General features: G+C 53.2%; 2 protein-coding genes across 3 annotated transcripts; one reads left to right on the top strand and one right to left on the bottom strand.

The window, feature by feature from the left end:
• Window positions 1-3,480: 3,480 nt before the first annotated feature.
• Window positions 3,481-6,225, top strand: Tor4a (torsin family 4 member A). Of its 2 annotated transcripts, XM_041674708.1 has the most exons (3): window positions 3,589-3,607; window positions 4,055-4,215; window positions 4,301-6,225. In XM_041674708.1, exons 2-3 carry the CDS (start codon window positions 4,153-4,155, stop codon window positions 5,606-5,608), a joined length of 1,371 nt encoding a protein of 456 aa, XP_041530642.1. In that variant the 5' UTR covers window positions 3,589-3,607; window positions 4,055-4,152; the 3' UTR covers window positions 5,609-6,225. The 2 variants fall into 2 exon arrangements, with proteins under 2 accessions (XP_041530643.1, XP_041530642.1); XM_041674709.1 differs by lacking the exon at window positions 4,055-4,215 and having other exon boundaries at window positions 3,481-3,607.
• Window positions 6,226-15,969: 9,744 nt separating this feature from the next.
• LOC121462499 (NOTCH regulated ankyrin repeat protein) lies at window positions 15,970-18,520 on the bottom strand. Its single transcript, XM_041674100.1, has one exon. It carries the CDS (start codon window positions 18,151-18,153, stop codon window positions 17,809-17,811), a length of 345 nt encoding a protein of 114 aa, XP_041530034.1. The 5' UTR covers window positions 18,154-18,520; the 3' UTR covers window positions 15,970-17,808.
• Between the last annotated feature and the right edge of the window lie 1,614 nt (window positions 18,521-20,134).

Below are 20,134 nucleotides of genomic sequence, written 5' to 3'. Positions count from 1 at the left end.
TCTAGGCTGGCTTTGAACTCACAGAGATCCACCTGCTTGGGACTAAAGGTGTGTGTGCCACCACACCTAGAGGGTGTAACATTCTTCTGGAAAGTCAGTTCTTTGACTTCTGTGCCTGGCAACCCTGCCCTGAGAGACCTGGTTTAGGGCCCAGCTGCTGGACGATCTCAGCCTCCTAGAGTGCCTTGATCTCTGCCCCAGTCTAGGTGTGCAGTTTTTCACTCCTTTCTAAAGGGGTGATAGAAATCCTTAGGAGGATCAAGCACCAGCCCTAGGTCATGGAGTGATCCTGAACATCAGACTGTACACAGCCATGTGCAGCTTAGTTATCCCTGGGTGGCTAGGAAAAGTCCAGCGGGGACTGGGCATCACTGCTCCCACAGGACATGAGACACCAGATGATGGCTGAACAGGGCAGCTATCTGAGGCATAACGAAAGCTCCTGGCTGTGATGGGGTCAGACAGGTGCAGGTGGCTGCGCGGCGCCCAGTCTATGCCTAGCTTTTCCCAGTTGTGAATGAATGGTATGTTTCCTGGCTGGTTTGTCACCAGGTGGAGGAGGGGACAGGCAGTCACGTATATCCCTGAAGCTGAGCGATGGGGGATGGGATTGTATTAGTTCAGTTTTCTGTTGTAACACTATAGGCTGTATGAGTCATAAAGAGAGTATGTTTATTTTGACTCAAGGACTTGGTTCAAAGTCCAGGGTGCATTTGATGATAGCCATCCTTCCGGCAGAGGCCTGAGGCAAAGGGTACCTCACAGTGATTGTGTATGTGTGTGTGAGAGGGTACCTCACAGTGATTGTGTATGTGTGTGTGAGAGGGTACCTCATAGTGATTGTGTTGTGTGAGAGGGTACCTCATAGTGATTGTGTATGTGTGTGAGAGAGGGTACTTCATAGTGATTGTGTATGTGTTTGTGTGTGTCCAGAGTGCACTTGACGATAGCCATCCTGGCAGACGCCTGAGGCAAAGGGTACCCCATAGCAACAGGGAGAGGGTGTGTGTGTTTAAAGTCATGGGACTGACTGAGGGTGCCAGTCCTATAACCTCATTTGATCCTAACCACCTATCTTGGAGGTACACCACAGCTGATTGAATTTTCAGCGTTCCACCACCTCTGGGAGTCTGGGGAGGGTTCAACACATGACACACACCAGAGCCACATCGCTGTGGGACCACAGGAACACTGCTAAGTTTCCAGCTTAGTAGAGATCATGAGTCATAGATGCAGGCCTTCAGTTGGGAAAAGTGCTGCTGGGTTCTTTCCTTTATTATTAGTTTTTGTTGTTATGTTTTTTGTTTTTTTTTTTCTCTAGGCAAGATTTCTCCACGTAGCCCCGGCTGTCACTCTCTATACCAGGCTGGCCTCGAACTCACAGAGATCCTCTTGCCGCTGCCTCCCAAGTGCTGGGATTAAAGGTGTGCACTGCTTCCACCACCACCTGGCTCATTTGGTTTTTTGAGTCAGGGTCTCTCTATAGCCCAGACTGTCCTGGAACTTGCAGTGTAGACCAGGCTGGCCTCGTACTCAGAACCACCCACCTCTGTTCCCCAAGCACTGAGATGAAAGGTGAGCTCCCCTGGACCCAGCCTGCTCCATTATTTTAAACGTGGGAAAACATGGCTCTGGGGTGATGGGGTGACGGTGATGGTCCAGCGGTAAAATGCTTTTGGTACTGGGGTTTCATGGGGTGTTGTATCCAGATAGCTGTTCCTTACACAGCACAGACATTTCAGAAAGGGCCGGCTGTATTTCCAGACACAAGGGCGTAAGCAGGAAAGGGCGGGGCCATGGACAGAGAAGCTGATAGTGGACTGTGTGCTTGGTAAGGTCATTGGGCAGAGCCTGCTAGAGACTGAGGTTCAGGACAGGCAAGATGGTCAGCGTGGCTAGTGGGGGGCCTGGAGGTGGGGGGGGAAGACATACACCTTTAATCCCAGCACGGAGGAAGGCGATCTCTGAGTTTGAGACCAGCCTGGTCTACAGAGAGAGTTCCAGGATAGCCAGGGCTACACAGAGAAACCCTATCTCAAAAACCCCAACAACAACAACAACAAGAGCTGTGGAGGGGAAGGGGGTCTGGGTTGGGACTGTGAGGTTGGACTTTACAATTGGGTGGGTTGTTACTTTTTTTGTACGTGGGGGTGTTTCGAAACAGGGTTTCTCTGTAGCTTTGGAGCCTGTCCTGGAACTAGCTTTTGTTGCCCAGGCTGGCCTCAAACTCACAGAGATCCTCCTGCCTTTGCCTCCTGGGTGCTGGGATTAAAGGCGTGCGCCACCACCGCTAGGCTTATAATTGGGTTGGACAAGGGAGTGGGCAGTCGGGCTTGCAAATCTTCTGTCTGTGAAGGCCTTACCCTTGCAAAGATCACCCCTGGACATGAGTTAGTAGGTCTTTTCCTCGCCCCAGAATGGGACTCCACCAGGGAGAGTTTGACACATCAGCCTCTTGCAAAAGTGACTGGCCAACGTTAGGCCTACTTGGAGATTACCTTGTCTGTTTCTCTCAGGGCCTGGCCATCTGCCTTAGGGCCCAGTGTCCTTTCTGAGTCAGAAAAGTCTTACAGACAGGAGAGGAGGGGAGGTTTCTAAGAGTCCCTCCTCCAGGGCCTGGGCAGTCAGCCGCCTGCAGGGCTATTTCACGCGGTCTGTGAAGTGCAGATGGGTGTGGATCATGAGTGAGGCTGAATTGTCTAGAGGGGTCTGGACACACACTTGTCCACCCTGGCCACTCTTGGAACTTTGTGAAAGTTCTGGAAAGATCAGGAATTCCAAGCTGGCCAAGGAAACAACCAGAATGGGAGGAGTCTGGGGCCATCCAGGCAGGCAGGCCCCTTCCTACAGAAATGGGCACGAAGGTGGGCAGGGCCACAGGCAAGCAGGTTGCTATGGAAGTCTAGAGTTTCTCTTCCAACTCTTGGTCTAAGGACATTTCTAAATGTGCGCCCCCTCACAAGGGCCCTGAGCCACGAGTGGGATTCTAGCCTTAGTTCCAGAACTCTTTCTCCTGTCTTGTCTTATGAGAGATCCAGCCGAATGGGCAAAGGGGTGGTAGGGAGGTGGTAGGGTAGGGGGAGGAATCCAAGCAGAGAGGAAATGCAGAAAAAGGATTAGGAGGCACCCAGCTGAGCGAATGGCCTGCTTCTACTAGCTCACCGTCAGCTGAGAGCCTCCCTAGGGTCTCTAGGGTCCCTTAGTTTTGCCAGGGCAGACTGAATGCCCAGGAGCCCAGGGGAAGTTATTGGAAGGGCCCCTCCCTCCCTATGTTCCCTGGCAGAGCCACAAGGACAAAGAGAGGATGAACAGCAGATTAGGGGTTCTAGGCCGGTCAGTCAGGCCTCCCCCACCGGCTCCTCCACTCAGCTCACGCTCCGCCTGCCAGCACCCCTGACTCACTTCCTTTGCCTCTCAGCGGAAACCTCCCCAGAGCTTCCTCTGCTTCGGTCCCTGGGGACCTGTAGGAGTCACTGCCCCTTTCAAGCTTGAGCTGGGCCAGGCGAACCCTGACCCACCCACCTCACCTTTTGTGGGGAAGACTAGCATTTCCTGCTTCCTGGCCTTGGAAGGGAGTGACTGAGCTGGGGAGTCTGAGCAGCCGCAGGTAGGGGCTGAGATGGAGAGGTTCAGGCCAGCCTCCTCATTGTCAGGGCTGTAACCTTTCGCCGGCTTTTTTTTTTTCTCTTCATTTTTCTGCTCTGTTGTGTTTATGGGGAGGATGTTGAGGGACCTCAGATTTGAGCACGAATGGGGGTTGGGGGTGGGAGTGGGGTCGAAAGGCTTAGGTTGTGACTGGGGGCAGTGCTAGGGTCCCATTTTCAAAAACATGAAGTTTGCTCTGCACTTTCCTTTCCACCAACTGTCCCTGAGTATGGGGACAGTCTCAGCTCATCGAGATACTGAGTCCTCTGGTCCAAGGGGCCTACTTGGGACCTAGAAGGTCTTTGACAGTCTCATAGGTGTCTGGGGGGTGGTGCAGGGTCCACTTTGACCGGTCTACACGCCTAATCGTTGGCGGTGTGACCACGAATTTTCTGCTTCTTCCTTCTAGAGGGAAGTCAGCAGCCTGATAAAGTATACAACACCCCTACCCCACCCCCTCACTTCCTCAAGGCCTGGGCCTTTTCTGGGAGGACTCAAGAGATTTGCATGCATTGGGGCCCTCCTGCTGAGCAGTGGCTTCCTGGTCACCCGGGCGAGGCGAGACCGGAGGTAGTATCTGGCGGTAAAGTACCTTAAGCGACCCCCAGAGGCTAAGATCAGGGACTCAGGAGATCCTCCCATTTTCCTATTGCAGGGAGGGGACCTGCATGCCCAGTACAGCTCCTACGCCATGGATTGCGGCCAAACTAGCCTAGAGCCCCAGGCCAAGGGCCCATGCGTGATCGCGCCGGTGCGCGCTGTGCTCCGTCTGCGCCGCCGCGTCTGCGTCCTGCGCAAGAGGCGTCTGTTGCAGCTAGGCACCGAACCGGACACTGGGACAGGGGCACTCGGGTCCAGCGGCAGCTCCGGGGCTCTGCGTGCGGACCTAGACCAACCTAAATTCTTCACGTTCGACAGCCTGACAGAGTTGTCTTCCAGGACACCCCGTAAGAAGCGTAGGCGGCGTAGTCGGGTAGTGCTCTACCCCGAAACCTCACGGAAGTACCGACCCCGCACAGAGCGCCAGAGCCGTGCACAGCGTTGTCTGCTGCTGCTTGTAGCCATCGTGGGATTCCAGGTTCTTAACGCCATCGAGAATCTGGACGATAACGCACAACGTTATGACCTCGATGGACTGGAGAAGGCGCTGCGGCGTTCTGTGTTTGGCCAGCCAGCTGCTGTGGGCCGCATCATGGCCCTGCTGCGGGACTACCTGGCTACACACGTTCACAGTCATCCCTTGCTCCTGGCTCTGCATGGGCCCAGTGGTGTAGGCAAGAGTCACGTGGGGCGCCTGCTGGCACGCCACTTCCAGGCAGTGCTGGAGGATGGCGCTTTGGTGCTGCAGTACCATGCACGACATCACTGTCCAGAGCTGCGCCCGGTTCAGGACTGCCGGAAGGAGCTGGCACAGCGTGTGGCGGATGTGGTGGCGCAGGCTGAGGCAGAGGAGAAGACCCCTCTCTTGGTCCTGGATGAGGCTGAACTCTTGCCACCTGGGCTGCTGGATGAGCTGCACGGTCTCCTGCAGCCACAGCGCTCGCACCATTTCCACAACGCTATCTATGTACTCCTAAGTGGCGCTGGTGGTGTAGAGATCACACAGTTCGTGCTGCGGAACGCATCACGTATGTTGCCCCCACACCTCCACAGTGCAGGCAACACTCAGACTGAGGAGGAGTTACACTCCAGTCTCCGGGAGCTCCTGGCCCGGGAACACCCTCTGTGGAATACTGCCGCCATCGTGCCCTTCCTGCTACTAGACAAGCCAGATGTGGTCAACTGCTTCCGAGAGGAGATGGCAGGGGAGGGCTTTTTTCCCGAGCAAGCGCTGGCAGAGCAGCTGGCAGAGCAGCTCAGCTACTACCAAGTCGCTGGACATGAATTCGCCATCACTGGCTGCAAGCAGGTCGTAGCTAAGGTCAACCTCTTGCAGCACAAGCCTGCAAAGGCTGAACCATAGCCAGTGGCCCCAGGTATTTGAACTGTTGAAGAAAACAGGAAGAATGTCAGGTGATTTGTGGCCTTCAAGCTGTTTCACTCCCGAAGCTAGGGAGGTTGAGCTCTGAGCCCCCCACTGCCTCTTCCACCCCTGAGCCTTGAGATTCCCTAGGGTCACCAGGAAAGCAGCCACCTTCCTACCTGTAGTCTGGTGCCCCCTCTTCAGCTCCCACTGTGTCCATCTTGTTCCAGAACATGTGATAGGACCTCCCATAATCTGGGGAAGTGGACGAGTGCACTCGCGGTACAGATTATCTCAGAGGGTGAGTGGCTGTAGCGGGAACCTGGTCTCCACGTTTCTCGCAAACACCCCGTTATCCCTTGAATGCCTCTTTAACTTAGAGGCCCCAAGGCAGGGGATGCTTGTCCAGGCCCTCCTGAGAAGCCAGTGAGTGGATCCAGTGGGACCCCTCAAATGTTGCGGATCTCTGGGCGGTGGTGGTGCACGCCTTTAATCCCAGCACTTGGGAGGCAGAGGCAGGTAGATCTCTGTGAGTTTGAGGTCAGCCTGGTCTACAGAGTGAGTTCCAGGATCGGCTCCAAAGCTACAAATAGAAACCAACCAACCAACCACCAAACAAACAAACAAATAAATAAATAAATAAAACTTTTTAAAAATGTTGTGGATCAAGAACTGGGTTAAAAAAAAAAAAAAGAACTTGGTTGAATGTGGATTAAGTGTTTGCTCCAGAGAGGCATTCAGAATGACCTTGGGATCAGCTACAGGGTTCAGGGTCGTACTCACCAGAAGTCAGAGAGGAGAAATGTCTCCAGGGGGGTGATGTGTCCCCCACCCACCTTGGGGAGACCTGCTGGAAAACCACCCAAGCTCAGGCTTCCCTAGAAAGGGTCAGTAGAGTCTGTCCTAGTGCTGAGGGACTCACTCCTTCCACCTGGCTCCTTCCTGTCACAGCTCTGGAGTGACAGCCCCTGAGTCAAACAATGGCAGCAGTGAAAGTGAACAGGGCCTTGAGGCTTCTGTTTGCCGGAAACACCAGACATGCTTGAGGCCCAGTGGGGTGAGGTGGGGAGCAGCTCAGGCTCTCAGCCGGACCCAGGGGATGGCCAAAGGCATCGAGGCCGGCCTCTGTCTGCCTGTGCCCTTTCCTTGAGAGCGGAACTGTCAGGGTCTCACAGGTACACGTGGGTGAGGTCCCTATAGCCTTCGGTGTCCCAGGTTCAACCCTCTCAACCCCATCACATGCTCAAGAGCTGTGGAATTTTCTTGGTGTGAGGCTCCTTAGAGTTCTGGCAACTTCTGCGCTGCCCCCTGGTGGCTGCACCCAGCTCTTGCCTGTGAAAGCTCATCACTGTGGGTTAGGAAAAGGCTTATCCGAAAGTGGGGCTTGAGGGCACCGTAAGGGATGACACTAGAAGAGGTTAGAGAGGAGGAGCCCCTCCAGGGGTGGTGTATCCTCCCCCACCCTGAGGAGACCTGCTAGGAAACCACCCGAGCTCCGGTTTCCCTAGATCACTAGCCGGCTCCCTGAGCAGGTCCTGCATGTCCCTCATTGCCTCCAGCTGTTCTCTGAGGATCTGTGTGATGCGGGATCGGCAGAAGGACTCTGCAGATGGATGCCCCCGCCTGTGGAGCCCGGCACACAGATCTTACGCCTGGGAGGTGACCAGCACACCCTTCCATCCTTCCAGGGCTTTTGCTCTGAGGTTGGAAGGTTGGGCCAGGGCTATAACGGGATGCAGAGGCAGGGAATCCGAGAGGCTCACTATCCACCTTAGTTCTCCTGCTTAGCCACAGCGAAGGTAGAGGCTCTTGCTCTGCCTCAAGCCTCTGTGTTGATATTTCAAGGTGTGTGTGTGTGTGTGTGTGTGTGTGTGTGTGTGTGACCTGCTGAGTGGGGGAGCTAGCCAGTCCTTGCAGAATGATGCGGGGGTCCTCAGCACTCCCCGAGAAGGTCCCCAGGGTTGTCATCTGAAAAACCACCTAAAGGTGTTTCCTACCCAGCCAAGGCTGCTTGTTTTCGCTCACAACATCTGCAGAGCATCGATTTAGTGAAGATCCAAACCCATGCAGAATTTTTTATTTATTTATAGAACAATATATTTATAAAATAACGGCATCGAGGCCAGTTTCTGGTCTTAGAGGCCTGCACACCCAACACTGAACTGGTTGCATTGTTTTTATGAGTGAACTGCAGCTCACCCTGGCTGTCCTGGAACTCGCTCTGTGGACCAGGCTGGCTTTGAACTCACAGAGATCACCTTCCCCTGTCTCCTGAGTGCTGGGATTAAAGGCCTGTGTCACCACCACCCGGCTCTACTGTCTTCTTTTGGCTTTCTGTTTGCTTCGCCTATGGGTTGAGAAAGGCATACTGCAATCTGTCAAGGGGAAATCCACCAGCTTCTTTCTCTAAAGGCTCTATTTGATAATTCCTGCGTTTGGAGATGGACGTGGTAAGGTTAGTCCCAGCACTTGAGAGGCAGAGGCAGGCAGATCTCTGAGTTCAAGGCCAGCCTGGTCTATAGGTCAAGTTCCAGGACACCCAGGGCTACACTGAGAAACTCTCTCTCCCCCAACATACCCAAAGCAAATGATAATTCTTGTTTTCAGACAGGGTTTCACACTTGTAGCCCAGGCTCACTTTGAACCTGTGAGCCACCTAAATGCTGGGATTCCACCATGCTGGCCAAATGTTTGAGAAATTCCGAAGAGGGAAGTGTGATAGGAAGCTGGGTTTCGTACTGCAGCCAGCAGAACTGTGCAGGAAATCCATAAATAACTAGTGTTAATGTTCTTATTCTTTGGAGCCAGACTGTCTATGAGAACCTAGTTGACCTAGAACTCACACTTCTTCATCTGTTTTCTCTTTTTGTTTTGTTTCTGTGACAGGATCTGGCTGTATAGCCCAGGCTAGCCTTGAACTCTTTGTAGCCCAGGCTGGTCTCTGGCTCTCCATTTGCATCTGTCCTCCCTGACCCACAAGCAGGAAGCAGAGAGAATTAATTAGCTCCCGTGGTGTCAGTCTCAGTCTTTAGAAACCTAAAAACCCTGGTGACACCCCTTCAACAAGGTCACAGCTAATCCTTCCCAAAGAGTTACACCTGCTGGGGATCAGTATTCAAATGTGTGATTCTCTGGGGGCCGTTGGCATTCACAAACCTGTGGAGACAACGGAAGTTGGAGGAGGGAATAGTTTTATTCAACTCTAGGTTTGGGAAAGTGGAGGAAGCATATCCATCGCAAAGTATAAGAACTCCCATTTTCAGCCGGGTAGTAGTGGCGACGCCTTTAATCCCAGCAGAGGCAGGCTGTGAGTTCGAAGCCAACCTGGTCTACAAGAGCTAGTTCCAGGACAGGCTCCAAAGCTACAGAGAAACCCAGTCTCAAAAAAAACAAAAACAAAAACAAACAAACAAACAAACCAAAAAACCATTAAAAAAAAAAAGAAGTCCCATTTTCTAAAACAGAAAGGTCTCTGAGCGTTGGTGGTTGTGCTGGGTGGACAATTCCAGCACTAGGCAAAAGTCTGTCTTCAAAACAAGTTCTTTGACCTCTTGGCCTACAAACCTGGAGGGTGGAAACTTGCCTTATCAGATTTAGGTGTCCTCTCTTTTGTCCTTGGTAACACCTTCTTTTTAGAAGTGTAAACAGGGGGCTGGAGAGGTGGCTCAGCAGTTAAGAGCATTGCCTGTTCTTCCAAAGGTCCTGAGTTCAATTCCCAGCAACCACATGGTGGCTCACAACCATCTTTACAGATGGTCTGGTGCCATCTTCTGGCCTGCAGACATACATGTAGACTGACTGTTGTATACATAATAAATAAATATAAAAAATAAGTGTAAACAATGGTAGTTAAAGGAAAGGGGACACGTCACAACCAGCCTCATGAGACTCTGAAATGACAGGGAAGGTTTTGCTATTAGGTAGTTCCAAGTCACTCCATAATTCTAAGACTTCTAGGCTGTGCCTCGCCTTGAGTTCTGATTTTACAAATCAGAATTTGTCTCCATTTTGAGCACTTCCCTGTGCAGGTAGATGCCCCTACCTGTCCAGCAGTACCCATGAAGCACACACTGATACACACGCCTCTCAAGTACGAAGGTGCCATATGAACACACAGATGTTTTAGTCCCTTATCAGAAAAATGAGGCCCCACATTAGTGAAAACACCGGATTAAGGAACGGCGGCACACATGCAGAAATCACCACAATGACAAGAGCCCCACTTGACCCATCATTTGAACTCCCCGTGGGTCGGGGAACCATCCAGCAAGCAACTCTGAAGTGTCCCTGTGCAGTGCGGTCCCCATTGCTGACTCAGATAGCCATCTGCCTATCATAGATTCAACCTGGCCCTGCATCTTGCCTCCGCAGGTCTGCTCAACCCAGGGCTGGGTTCAAGCGTCACCCTGGGCTTGGTGGTGCCCCCAGCAGCCTCTAACGCTCTTCACCCACTGCCCTCTGACTTAGAGATTCTCTTTGCTTTCTTACCAGCTTTCTGGCTCTTCCTCCAGTAAGACATCTCTGAACTCCCTGAACTCGGATGCAGCCTCTTTTATCCCTTCTGCAGCCGTTCTATAACTTAGTTGTGCCTAGATATAATTACCGTGTGCTGTATAATCTGTGATCTGAGATTAATATTGGTAATTCAGACACGAACAGAAAACCCTGTGTCTGTCAATGGCCAACTATCCAGAGGAATCAGGACTACTTGGCCAACTGCAGCTACAGCAGCTGACCTAGTTTATGAGTTCGTTTTTATCCAATAAACTCTGACACTGTAGAATGCACAAATGTGGCCATCTGTGTTTCTGACACGGCATGCTCGTGACACCAGGCTAGCTATAGACAAAAGGGGCGAAGGTGGAGGTAGCAGGGTTCTGACGAGGTCCATCAAGGGAAGGCTACTTCTTTCTGGTAAAACATTCATAGTTTTGTAAAATCATTTTAAAGGTTTACTATCATTATTTTAAAGTTTTATCTATTTATTTTATGTATATGGGTGTTTTTCCTGGATATATGTCTGGATATATGTCTACATGCATGCCTGGTGCATGGGAATGCCAGAAGGGGGAATCAGATTCTCAGGAACTGGAGTTACAGATAGCTGTGAGCCTCCATGTAGGTGCTAGAAATTGAACTCTGGTTTTCTACAAGAGAAACCAGTGTTCTTAACCAATCAATCATCTCTCCAACCTCCCAGCTCCCTTTTTGTGTGTGTGTGTTGTTTTTTTTTTTTTTTTTTTTTTTTGTCTGTGTAACAGCTCTGGCTGTCCTGGAACTCACTTTGTAGACCAGGCTAGCCTCAAACTCATAGAGATCTTCCTAGCTCTGCCTCTGAGTGCTAGGATTAAAGGCCTGTGCCACGCCCTCCCCAGTCCAACCCCTAATTTTTTAAAAGATGTATTTATTTATTATGTATACAGTGTTCTGTCTGCGTGTTTGACTGCAGGCCAGAAGGGGGTGCCAGATCTCATTAAAGATGGTTGGGAGCCACCATGTGGTTGCTGGGAATTGAACCCAGGTCCTCTGGAAGAGCAGCTAGTGCTCTTAACCTCTGTGCCATCTCTCCAGCTCCAACCCAATCCCTATTTTTTAAAAGATCATTTTAAATTATGCTTATGTAAGTGTTGGTGCCCTCATAGGCCAGAAGAGGATGCTGGATCTCTTAGAGCTGGAACTACAGGCCCTGTGAGTGGCCAGACACAGGTGCTGGGAAAAGAACCAGGGTCCTTTGCAAGAGCAGGGCTTGTTCTTAGCCACAAAGTCATCTCTCTGGCCCTGTAAAATCAGTCTTTATTCTCTTTCTTTTAAAAAATTTTAAAAAGCTGTTTCAGTCGAGTGGTAGTGACGCACGCCTTTAATCCCAGCACTTGAGAGGCAGAGGCAGGTGGATCTCTGTGAGTTTGGGGCCTATAAAGACTACAAAGTGAGTTTCAGGGCAGCCAGGGCTACATTGAGAAACCCTGTTGAAAAAAAAAAGAAAGCAAAAGAACAAAGAAAGAAAGAAAGAAAGAAAGAAAACATGTACTTGACTTATGGTTTCAGAGGTTTAGAGTTTATAATGGTAGCAAGGAGCAGTCAGCACACAAGTGCCAGCCGCCACTCAGCACCCGGGGGTCTTGCCCACATGGCCCCCTGCCAAGGCCCCGGGCTCTAGACTTTCTAACCTCTACTGATAATCATTTCAAGTGTCCTGTAGGCCACTAGAAGTGTGGCCCTTGTGTGCAGGGCTACAACGGTGTTCTGCTAACCAGCTTTGAGGTCTTGGGCCTTGGAATAGCCTTTTTCCCATTTGCTCAAGACAACACAGGCTCTTTGCCTGGAGACGGGGTCACCACTCCAGGCTTGTTTGGGTATCCTAGGGACTGTAGGAGTGGTCCGGGGATCCCAGCTGGGTAGGTGGCCTTGATCTTCCGGGGCTGCTCTCCCACCAAGTGCACCGCCTTTGGATCCATTTGCTTACCTGATCATCCCACAAACGATCAGTCTAACTTCAGCAACACTGCCGAGGCCTGCTGTGCTGTCATACACTAAAGCCATCTTCCATTGCTGTAGCCCAGGCTGCCTAGTCAGTTGGCCTGTTGTCTGGTTCTGGGGTCATCAGTTCCTGAGAACTTGCCCTCTGTCCCATAACCTGCCTCGTCGGTTCCCAGCATCTGGCAGGGCCCCAGATGCTCAGGCCTTTCTGACCTGTGCCATGACAGCTCTTGCTCCTTCGTGACGTAAGCACTTCACTCAACCTTCTCTGCCTGCCTCCTACGGATGGAGGTCGGAGTCCTAGGTAACAAGCGGCTCAGACACAGCCAGCTATCACGGCCTTTCACCTAGCGCTCTTGGCGGGGACCGCACTGCGGGCCGTGGCCACAGGGCGGCAGCATAGTCCCGCAGGCCAGTCGCAACCGTCCCCTCCCCAGCTTCCACCCTTTCCCCCTACCCCTCATTTCGCTCCTGAACTCCTGTACAAAGTCGTCCGACGGAAAGACCGTGGTCATCAGAGGATGGGGAGGTCCCGGCTGGACAAGACGCGTCCGAAATCCAGAGAGCCAGGCTGGTGCCAAAGTCCCTCCTCCCACCCCCATCCCCCAACCCTGTTCCCTCTGGGCCGAAGGGGAACCCCGCCGTCTCGCGTGAGGTGACCGGAGATCTCTGCTTCTGTTTGAACCAGGGTTCTCAGACTCGACTTGGGTTTTATCCAACCTCCTTGTCCCGGGGAGGACGGCAGTGTCACCATTGGTGTCTACTAGCCAGGCACACGTGCGCCGAGCGTCCCCGAGCCACTAAGAGGGGCGTCTGGAGGGCGCAGGCAGGGCCATCTAAGGAGCTGCGGGTCCCAGGCTGTGACCTCGAGCAGACGACAGCTGGTCTCTGCACTCACACCGCGCTCGGCAGTGGGTGCCTGGGCAGCCGGTGCGCCCGAGGGCGCCGCTCCCCGCCGCCTCGCCTGGCGCTCTCGCAGGAACGGCCCCGCTGGCTTTGAATGTAAAGACTCTGCCTTTGTGAGTGCCTGCCCGCCCCACCCGCTGCCGCCCTCATTAGCATAGCAGCTGCTCGCCGAGCGGGGACCAGCTCAGGAGAGGGCAGAGGCCTCGGCAATGAATAGGGCCTCGGCTTTGGTGCAGGCGAGAGAAGAAAGACCGACAGACGGACGCGCAGGGGACTGTCGGAAGGACAGCCAACCAGAAGAATGCGCCGCACGGGGGCGGGGGTGAGGCGGTGGGGGAGGGCGGCCTCCAGGGACCCTAGAGCCCCAGAAGGGTCTGCCAAGACCTCAGAAGGAGCAATTGCTGAGGTTCCCAGACCTTCGACGGCCCCTCCTATGGTCTAAGCCCTTATACTGAGGTCTTGGGCTTTGTTCCCCAGCAGTCCCAGCCAAGAACAAGGCCTCCTTTCCAGTCCTTCAAGGCCTGTGGATGTCGCCTCTTCCCCTCAGGTTTTGTGGGAGCACCCGGAGACAGCTGGCCGAGAAGGTCAAAGGGTGGCTGTCCCTTCATCTGTGGTGCATGCCTCTGCCTCCTCTGTCCTTTTTTGAGATGAGTTCAGGCTTTTGGGGACTGGGGACAGACAAACCCCTTTTCTTTCCCCTTACTGGTCTATATGTCCCAGTTCCTACCTGTGGGTTTGGGCACCACTCATATAAGCTGATGATATTTCTGCATTTCTGGCAGTAAATGTCTTCTATGTAATGAGTCAGATCAGAGATGGATAGGAACCAAGCCCCCTCCTGAGAACAGGAGTGGGCGGGACTTGACTTTACCATTCTGGGTGTCTCCTTCCTGTAGGGTTTCCCAGGGCTTCTGGTGTACAGTTCTCCAGGTCCTCTGAATGCCTCTTGGCCTGCACCCTCACCTAGTGACAAGCACACGCACAGCTCTGAAAGCCAGGGCAGAGGAGGACCTGGGTCACCTGTGGCTTCTTTTCAACTGCCCTAACCTGGACCAGCTTGGGGAGACTTGGCTAGCCAGTTTCACTGCAGTGGGCTCGCTGTTGAACTGAAAGGATCTCCAGCCATTACAGTCCAGAGAAACGGGCACCAGAGACGTGGCAACTTTGAATTGGCCATGTCTAGGGAGCAGAGACTTCTTTGTCTCTGTCATGGGAGCCATGCCCTTCCTCTGAGCCTTCCTGGTCCTTCCTGACCTAAAGACTTGAGCTAAACCCGACCTGGCTCTGTGCAGTACCCACCATACTGTACATTGTTAGCGCTGCACATCACTCAAAGTGCTGCCCAAGGCTCCCTTTAAGGCAAGATGACCAGCTACGTGGTCCTGCATTTTGTGAACTCTTGGGACTTACTAGCTGGGATCCTCTCTGTAGTTCTGGCTCCCCCAGAGGGAAGGCCTATTTTAGAGTGTGTCTGCCTGCCTTTTGGAGTACTGCATCATGAAGGAGCCTTGCATCTTCTGCACCGCCCAGACAACAGTGCCTTCTTTTGAGGATAAGGGCAAAGACAATGGGTTCCACTAGGGCTCCCCCCTTGACCATAAGACAGGGTTGTTTCTCTGTAGCCCTGGCTGGCCTGGAACTCTCTTTGTAGACCAAGTTGACTTCTTCAAACAGAGATCTGCCTGCCTCTGCCTCCCCGGTTTCGGGATTAAAGATCTATGCCACCATACCCGGCATGGCCATCTTTTCTTAGCTTCGTTCCATTCCATGGGCGACACAGTCTGTAACTCCCAATGAAAATTTCAGGGAGTTGCATGTTTGCACAGTGGCAGCCTAGACACCCCTAGAGTGTCTCTTAGGTGGGAGAACTTTAAGGGTGCTACAAAGGCATTGATTCTTGTTGAGCCCCCCCCCCCCCCCATTTTCACATTCTAAGTTAATACTTGGACCAGTCTAAGGAATGTGGAAACTTAAGAGACTTGGCGGGTCAGTTCCTTCTGTCTCCACTGCAGTGGGCAGTTTGCTGAGCTGGAAGAACCACTGGGGAATCCCACATCGGGCCACTGTCCTCCAGGGAAACCGACACCAGCAACGAGAGAGCTCTGGACCTGTCTCATTCCCGTGCAGAACAGCACAGAGCTGAAGGAAGATGTGGCTTCTCCTGGGTGGGAACAATGATTCTAGGGCAGGACTTCCTGAGGAAGAGTATCAGTGTCCCCCTCTGCTCCCTCCTGGGAAGTTTAGTGACCTTACTGTTGCTGGGGAGAAAATGCCAAGCCCTCAAGAGTAGGAACCTGAGAGGTACAGGGAGGGAGGGATTGATGGCTGCCTGGAGTTTGTATCAGCGGAACATCCACTTACATCACGGCCCCTACAGAGCTCCTCTGAGGGCTGCTATTGCTGTCTTGGCCTGTCAGACACCTCCTCCCCGGGTCCCACTCAGGATCCCAGGAGCAGGGTGATCAGGTTCTATGCACTTTCTCAAGTCACATGCGCGGGAACCCTGGCCATGACTCAGAGCTGCTTTCTCCTGACTGACTGTGGGCATGAACTAAAATCTCCGCAGGCCTTTTGCTTGCCCAGGAGGGACTTGAAGCGTTCCCCCAAATCTAAAATGACCCCATCTGTGCAGAAGTTCCTCCAGGACTTCAACGCTCAGGCTGGGTGGGAATCACTAAGAGCCACAAGCAGGTATTTCCCTGGGGAGGTCTCAGCCACTAGGAAATAGTTGAGACAGCAGCTCCAGGAACTCGGGAGGTGGCCAGGCTCCTAGCACCAGGCACAGTCTGGCATCTGGATTCCCATCAGACCCTGCAGTTGACTTGTTAGGATGAGCTCCCATTTTACCCAGCTCTGCCTTTACACCCACAAGCTAAGCATCCATTATCCATTAGTCGAAGATGGCATGCTGTGGCCCCATCTTTATCCGCATAGAGGGTATCCATGACTTGGGCCAAAACTAAGAACCAATATACATATATATATATATTTTAATATAAAAAGACAATGAAAAATTTATTTATAAATTTTTCACGCTGGGCTACAAGTCTATATCGTACGCTCAGGAGTGTGCCACAGACTTCATACAGACAGAAGAGACTAAACCAGGACCCATTTGAAGCTGCAACATAGGCCTAGGAAGTCTTAACATTAATTAACATAATTAAAAAGGCATTTGCATGTAGAAAAAACATACAGAACTCCTTTTGAAGTAATCTGTGCTTGTCTCAGTGTCTGCCAGTGTCACGACATTATCACTATTCTTCCCACACTGGTTCATAAAAGCTGCAGAAGGACCAAAGAATATGACCGGGCGGCACAAAAGGCCTCCGCCCACCTGTGTCCTCAAGTGCTCCCCATTTTTGCACGCAGGGTCAGCAGCACTTCTACGAAGGGGAAACCTCATTTAAATTTGAATAATTCAGCCTCCCTTTTATTTCCCAGGATCAAAACAACAAGGGGTGTGGGGTTGCATAGAAAATTGGAACCACAGAAACCAGGAAGTCTCCTTTCAGGGACAGCAAGTGACGCTCCGGCACCTCCTCCAGTCCCGGTCCTTGGCGCAGCCCCTCCCTCAGGGCAGGATCCACAGATCATAAAGGGGTCCTGGAGCCGGGGCCCGAGAAAGGGCACAGCAGCCCTTCCACTCACTCAGCAATAGCATGAGAGATTCACAGTCTTTACAGGAATTTTATAAAAATATAAATATGGGTACACGACAGCCTTCACAACGCTGGATACAACGCCCTTTAAAATTGGGTTTATAACCAAGATTCAAAAAATACACCTAAAACTTGGCTTAAAATATGTTAACATTTTATATTCTGTCATAAATGTTATGACATTTATTTAATCGTGGCAAATTCATTTACTTTTTTAAAAAAGTGTGCAACCGACTATTAACTATAATAGAAGTCACTAGGAAAGGGTAATATCCTCTCAAAATCCCCACGTTCCAGCCACGCGGGCTTCAAGCTCTCAGTGGAACTTCGCTAAACTAGCGGGTGTGGGGGGGGGATGGTGACCTCTCACGGGAGGGGGAAGGGAGGCAGATCTTGGGTTCCCTAAACTCACTCAGAATCCAGGGAGAGGAACCAAGGAGAGGTGTGGAAGGGCAGGGATTTGGTGGGGGGACGGACTAGCAATGGGAAAACGATAGGGCTAGGCGGTATTTTCAGTGCAACCAAGAAATATGGTAGACTCAAGTTTTTAGTTTTAAGGAAAAAAAAATGCATCTTTCTCCCATAACCACGCACAATATTTCCAAACAAAAAAACTCAGGCGCACAAACTTCACCCACAAATATACACACACGTGATAAATAGTTTAGGACATCAGGAACCGGGAGCGTCTCCTTCCTCGCGCAGATGGTGGATTTGGGTAGTGGCTGCTTGGCGGACGCCAGCGGCGGGAGCCGCACTGCGGGCGGGCGAGTCCCACGGGCGGCGGCGAGAGCGCGAGTCCGCCCGCGCCTTTCACCTTCCGGAGAAAACATTTCAAGCGGAGGATCCGGTATCTCGGGATTCCGAAGTCTCCCGGTGTGAGACTCAAATTTCAAAATGGGCTGGAGCCTTCGCCCCGCCCCCACTCTCGCGGCGGTCGGGGGCCGTGGGAAGGCTCTGGGGCCCCGCGAGGCTCCGAGGACTGCCGAAGGGAGGCGCTCTCTGGCAGAGACCCGAACCCTGGGGGCCACGGACGTGGAAACCTAGCCCGATTTCCACGCGGGCCAGCAAACCTGGCGCACACCGAGGTAGTTGGCGGGAAGGTACAGCAGAGAAGACGCGGGAGAAGGTCAGGGTCTGGGTTCGGGGTGGGTATCACCGGCCGCTGGCTGCGTACTTGGCCTTGGTGATGAGATAGAGCACGATGTCTTGGTGGCCCCCGAAAGCGGCGATGTGCAGCGCGCTCCAGCCGTCACGGTTGGCTAGGCGGATGTCCGCGCCGAACTTGACCAACAGCTTCACCAGCTCCAGGTTGCCATCTATGACTGACTGGTGTAGCGCTGTCTGGCCCTCCGGCCCGAACGAGTTCACGTTGAACTCACAGTTAGTCATGTTCTGCAGCAGAGACTGCAGCTCCTGCGTGTTGCCCTTGCGCACCGCTTCCTGGAAGATGCGCTGCGTCTGCGGCGCCGAGCAGGTGGACAGCTCGGCTTGGCTCATGCTGCCGCAGAGCTAGGGCGGCGGGCCGCGCCCCGGCTCAGCGCGGGCGGCGGCTGCAATGCGGGCCCCGGGCTGTCTCGGGGCGTGTCTCGAGGCACGCCTCGGCGCATGGAGGGCGCTGCGCCCCCGGGCCCCGCACGCCGCTCCTGCGCGCTCCGGGCACTCGGGGCCGAGGGCCGCCCGCGCGGGACCCCTGCTGCATCCAGCCACGCCCAAGCGGGCGGGCGACAGGGCTGGGTGCTGGTTCGCAGGGCCTGGAGCAGGCGGAGGCCACGACGCTTGCAATCGTGGTGCCTTCGGTGTTAGGCTGAGGCTGCGCTCCTCCTGAACTCCACTCGCGTTCCTTTGCAAAGCAGTTCTAATTCGCCCGCCGCTTCCCGGCGTCTTTTACGGGCCTTATATTTGCATAACAATGGACGCTCTTGACGTGCACACTAGGGCACTTTCAATTGGCTCGTGCCCACGTGGGGGCGGGGCGGGGGCGGAGTCGTGCGGCTACCCGTTCTACGACAGGGGGCGCTGGTGTTGGTCAACCCCAGACGGGTGGTCAGGCAACCGACCACAGGGTTTTTCCAGCGCTGCTGCCGCATCCTGGGTCCGCTTGCCCCGGGTGTATAAATTCCCTCGCAGTCTTCCTCTTTCTTCATAGAGCTCGGGAAATGCGAGTTCGTCGCGCAGCCACTCCGGGACCTGGCGTTCACTGATGGCAGTGCCAGGACCCTCTCGGTTGCATAGCCCACCACCACATTGGTCCTTTCTACTCCAGTGTAATTTCCCAGGCAGGTCAGCCCAGGCAGTTCTTGCGTTTGGCCCCATCCACACTGATGAAAGGAACTCCATTCCCCAAGTCACCCCAGTGTAGAGGTTCCATTTTCCTCTCCAGAAGGCTGGGACAGGCGCTCTCTCTCTCTCTCTCTCTCTCTCTCTCTCTCTCTCTCTGTCTGTCTCTCTGTCGTCTCTCTCTCTCTCTCTCTCTCTCTCTCTCTGTGCGCGTGTGCGTGCGCACACGCACACACGCTCGTTATGATGGGCAGTCCGTCACTACTCCTCCAGATGTGTGTTTCTGCTGCTCAGCCCCTGTTGGCATGTGCCTAGGCCTGGCTAGTGAGACCACAGCGCTGCCCCGTAAGGGAGTTCTGAAATGAGTCATCCCCAAACCGTAAGCTCCACGTTTTATTGACCACTCTTAACAACTGACCAGGAGGCAGGAGGTGCTGGCTGGCTGGGGAGGCAAGGCTCCACATTTCCTCATTATGTTTTACAGCTTACAGCTTCGCTGTGGTTGCTGAAAATTAAGGAGGTATGATCTTAAGACTTGACAGAGCAGGAGGCAGGGCACGCCAGGGCTTGATTTCTTCTGAAGCCGAGCTGGGAATTCCAAGCAGGCGGCTGTAGGCCTCAACTGAGGAGACCACCCTGCCAGGCTTCATCTGGGGAAGCTTCTTTTGGTGGATGCTTCTACCCCTGGATCCAGAACTGTCTCGTAATTACCAGGGCATGCCCCCAACCCTGCTTAGTGCTCTGGGAGGAACTATAGCTAACTAAAAGGGAATAGTAGGTAAATGCTCCCTCCCTAGGACTATCCATCCTTGGCCAGTTACCTTCAGGCCTGACCCTGGCTGACTTGTTTAAGGGCCACTCTCTCCTTCTGGTAGCCTGAATCCCTTGTATATGCAGCTTGGAGATCTCTCTAGTCTTCCAGAGGTCCACGGTCTGTTGGATTCTGTCCATTTGGTCCCTATACCCATCTCATGCTTCACTTTCCCAAGACTTCAAGGTTCTCGCTAGGTTCTCGCTGCTGTGCAGGTAGATTGAGGCTCCTCTAGGGATACTGACTGGTCTTGATGCTGGCTGTGTCCTAATCCAGAACAAGGTGGGCATGGAGAAGAGGGAGTTCTGGGAACAGTCAGAAGGGCAGGATCTGCTCCCTGGCTGACCCATGCTTGCATGTGTCTGCATAGGGCTTGGGGGTATTAGACAG

The sequence above is a fragment of the Microtus oregoni genome, unplaced genomic scaffold (genome assembly GCF_018167655.1).
Source record: "Microtus oregoni isolate MIOR12 unplaced genomic scaffold, Mior012 000025F_ref0000491, whole genome shotgun sequence".
In the NCBI taxonomy this organism is placed as follows: domain Eukaryota; kingdom Metazoa; phylum Chordata; class Mammalia; order Rodentia; family Cricetidae; genus Microtus; species Microtus oregoni.
This window is presented reverse-complemented; position numbering and strand designations above follow the sequence as displayed.

Bases quoted from the DNA above. Each gene is read 5' to 3' on its own strand.
- Tor4a (XM_041674708.1), top strand. From the start codon at position 4,153: ATGCATTGGGGCCCTCCTGCTGAGCAGTGGCTTCCTGGTCACCCGGGC. The intron at 4,216-4,300 runs GTAGTATCTGGC...TTCCTATTGCAG, and splicing joins CGGGCGAGGCGAGACCGGAG to GGAGGGGACCTGCATGCCCA.
- LOC121462499 (XM_041674100.1), bottom strand. From the start codon at position 18,153: ATGAGCCAAGCCGAGCTGTCCACCTGCTCGGCGCCGCAGACGCAGCGC.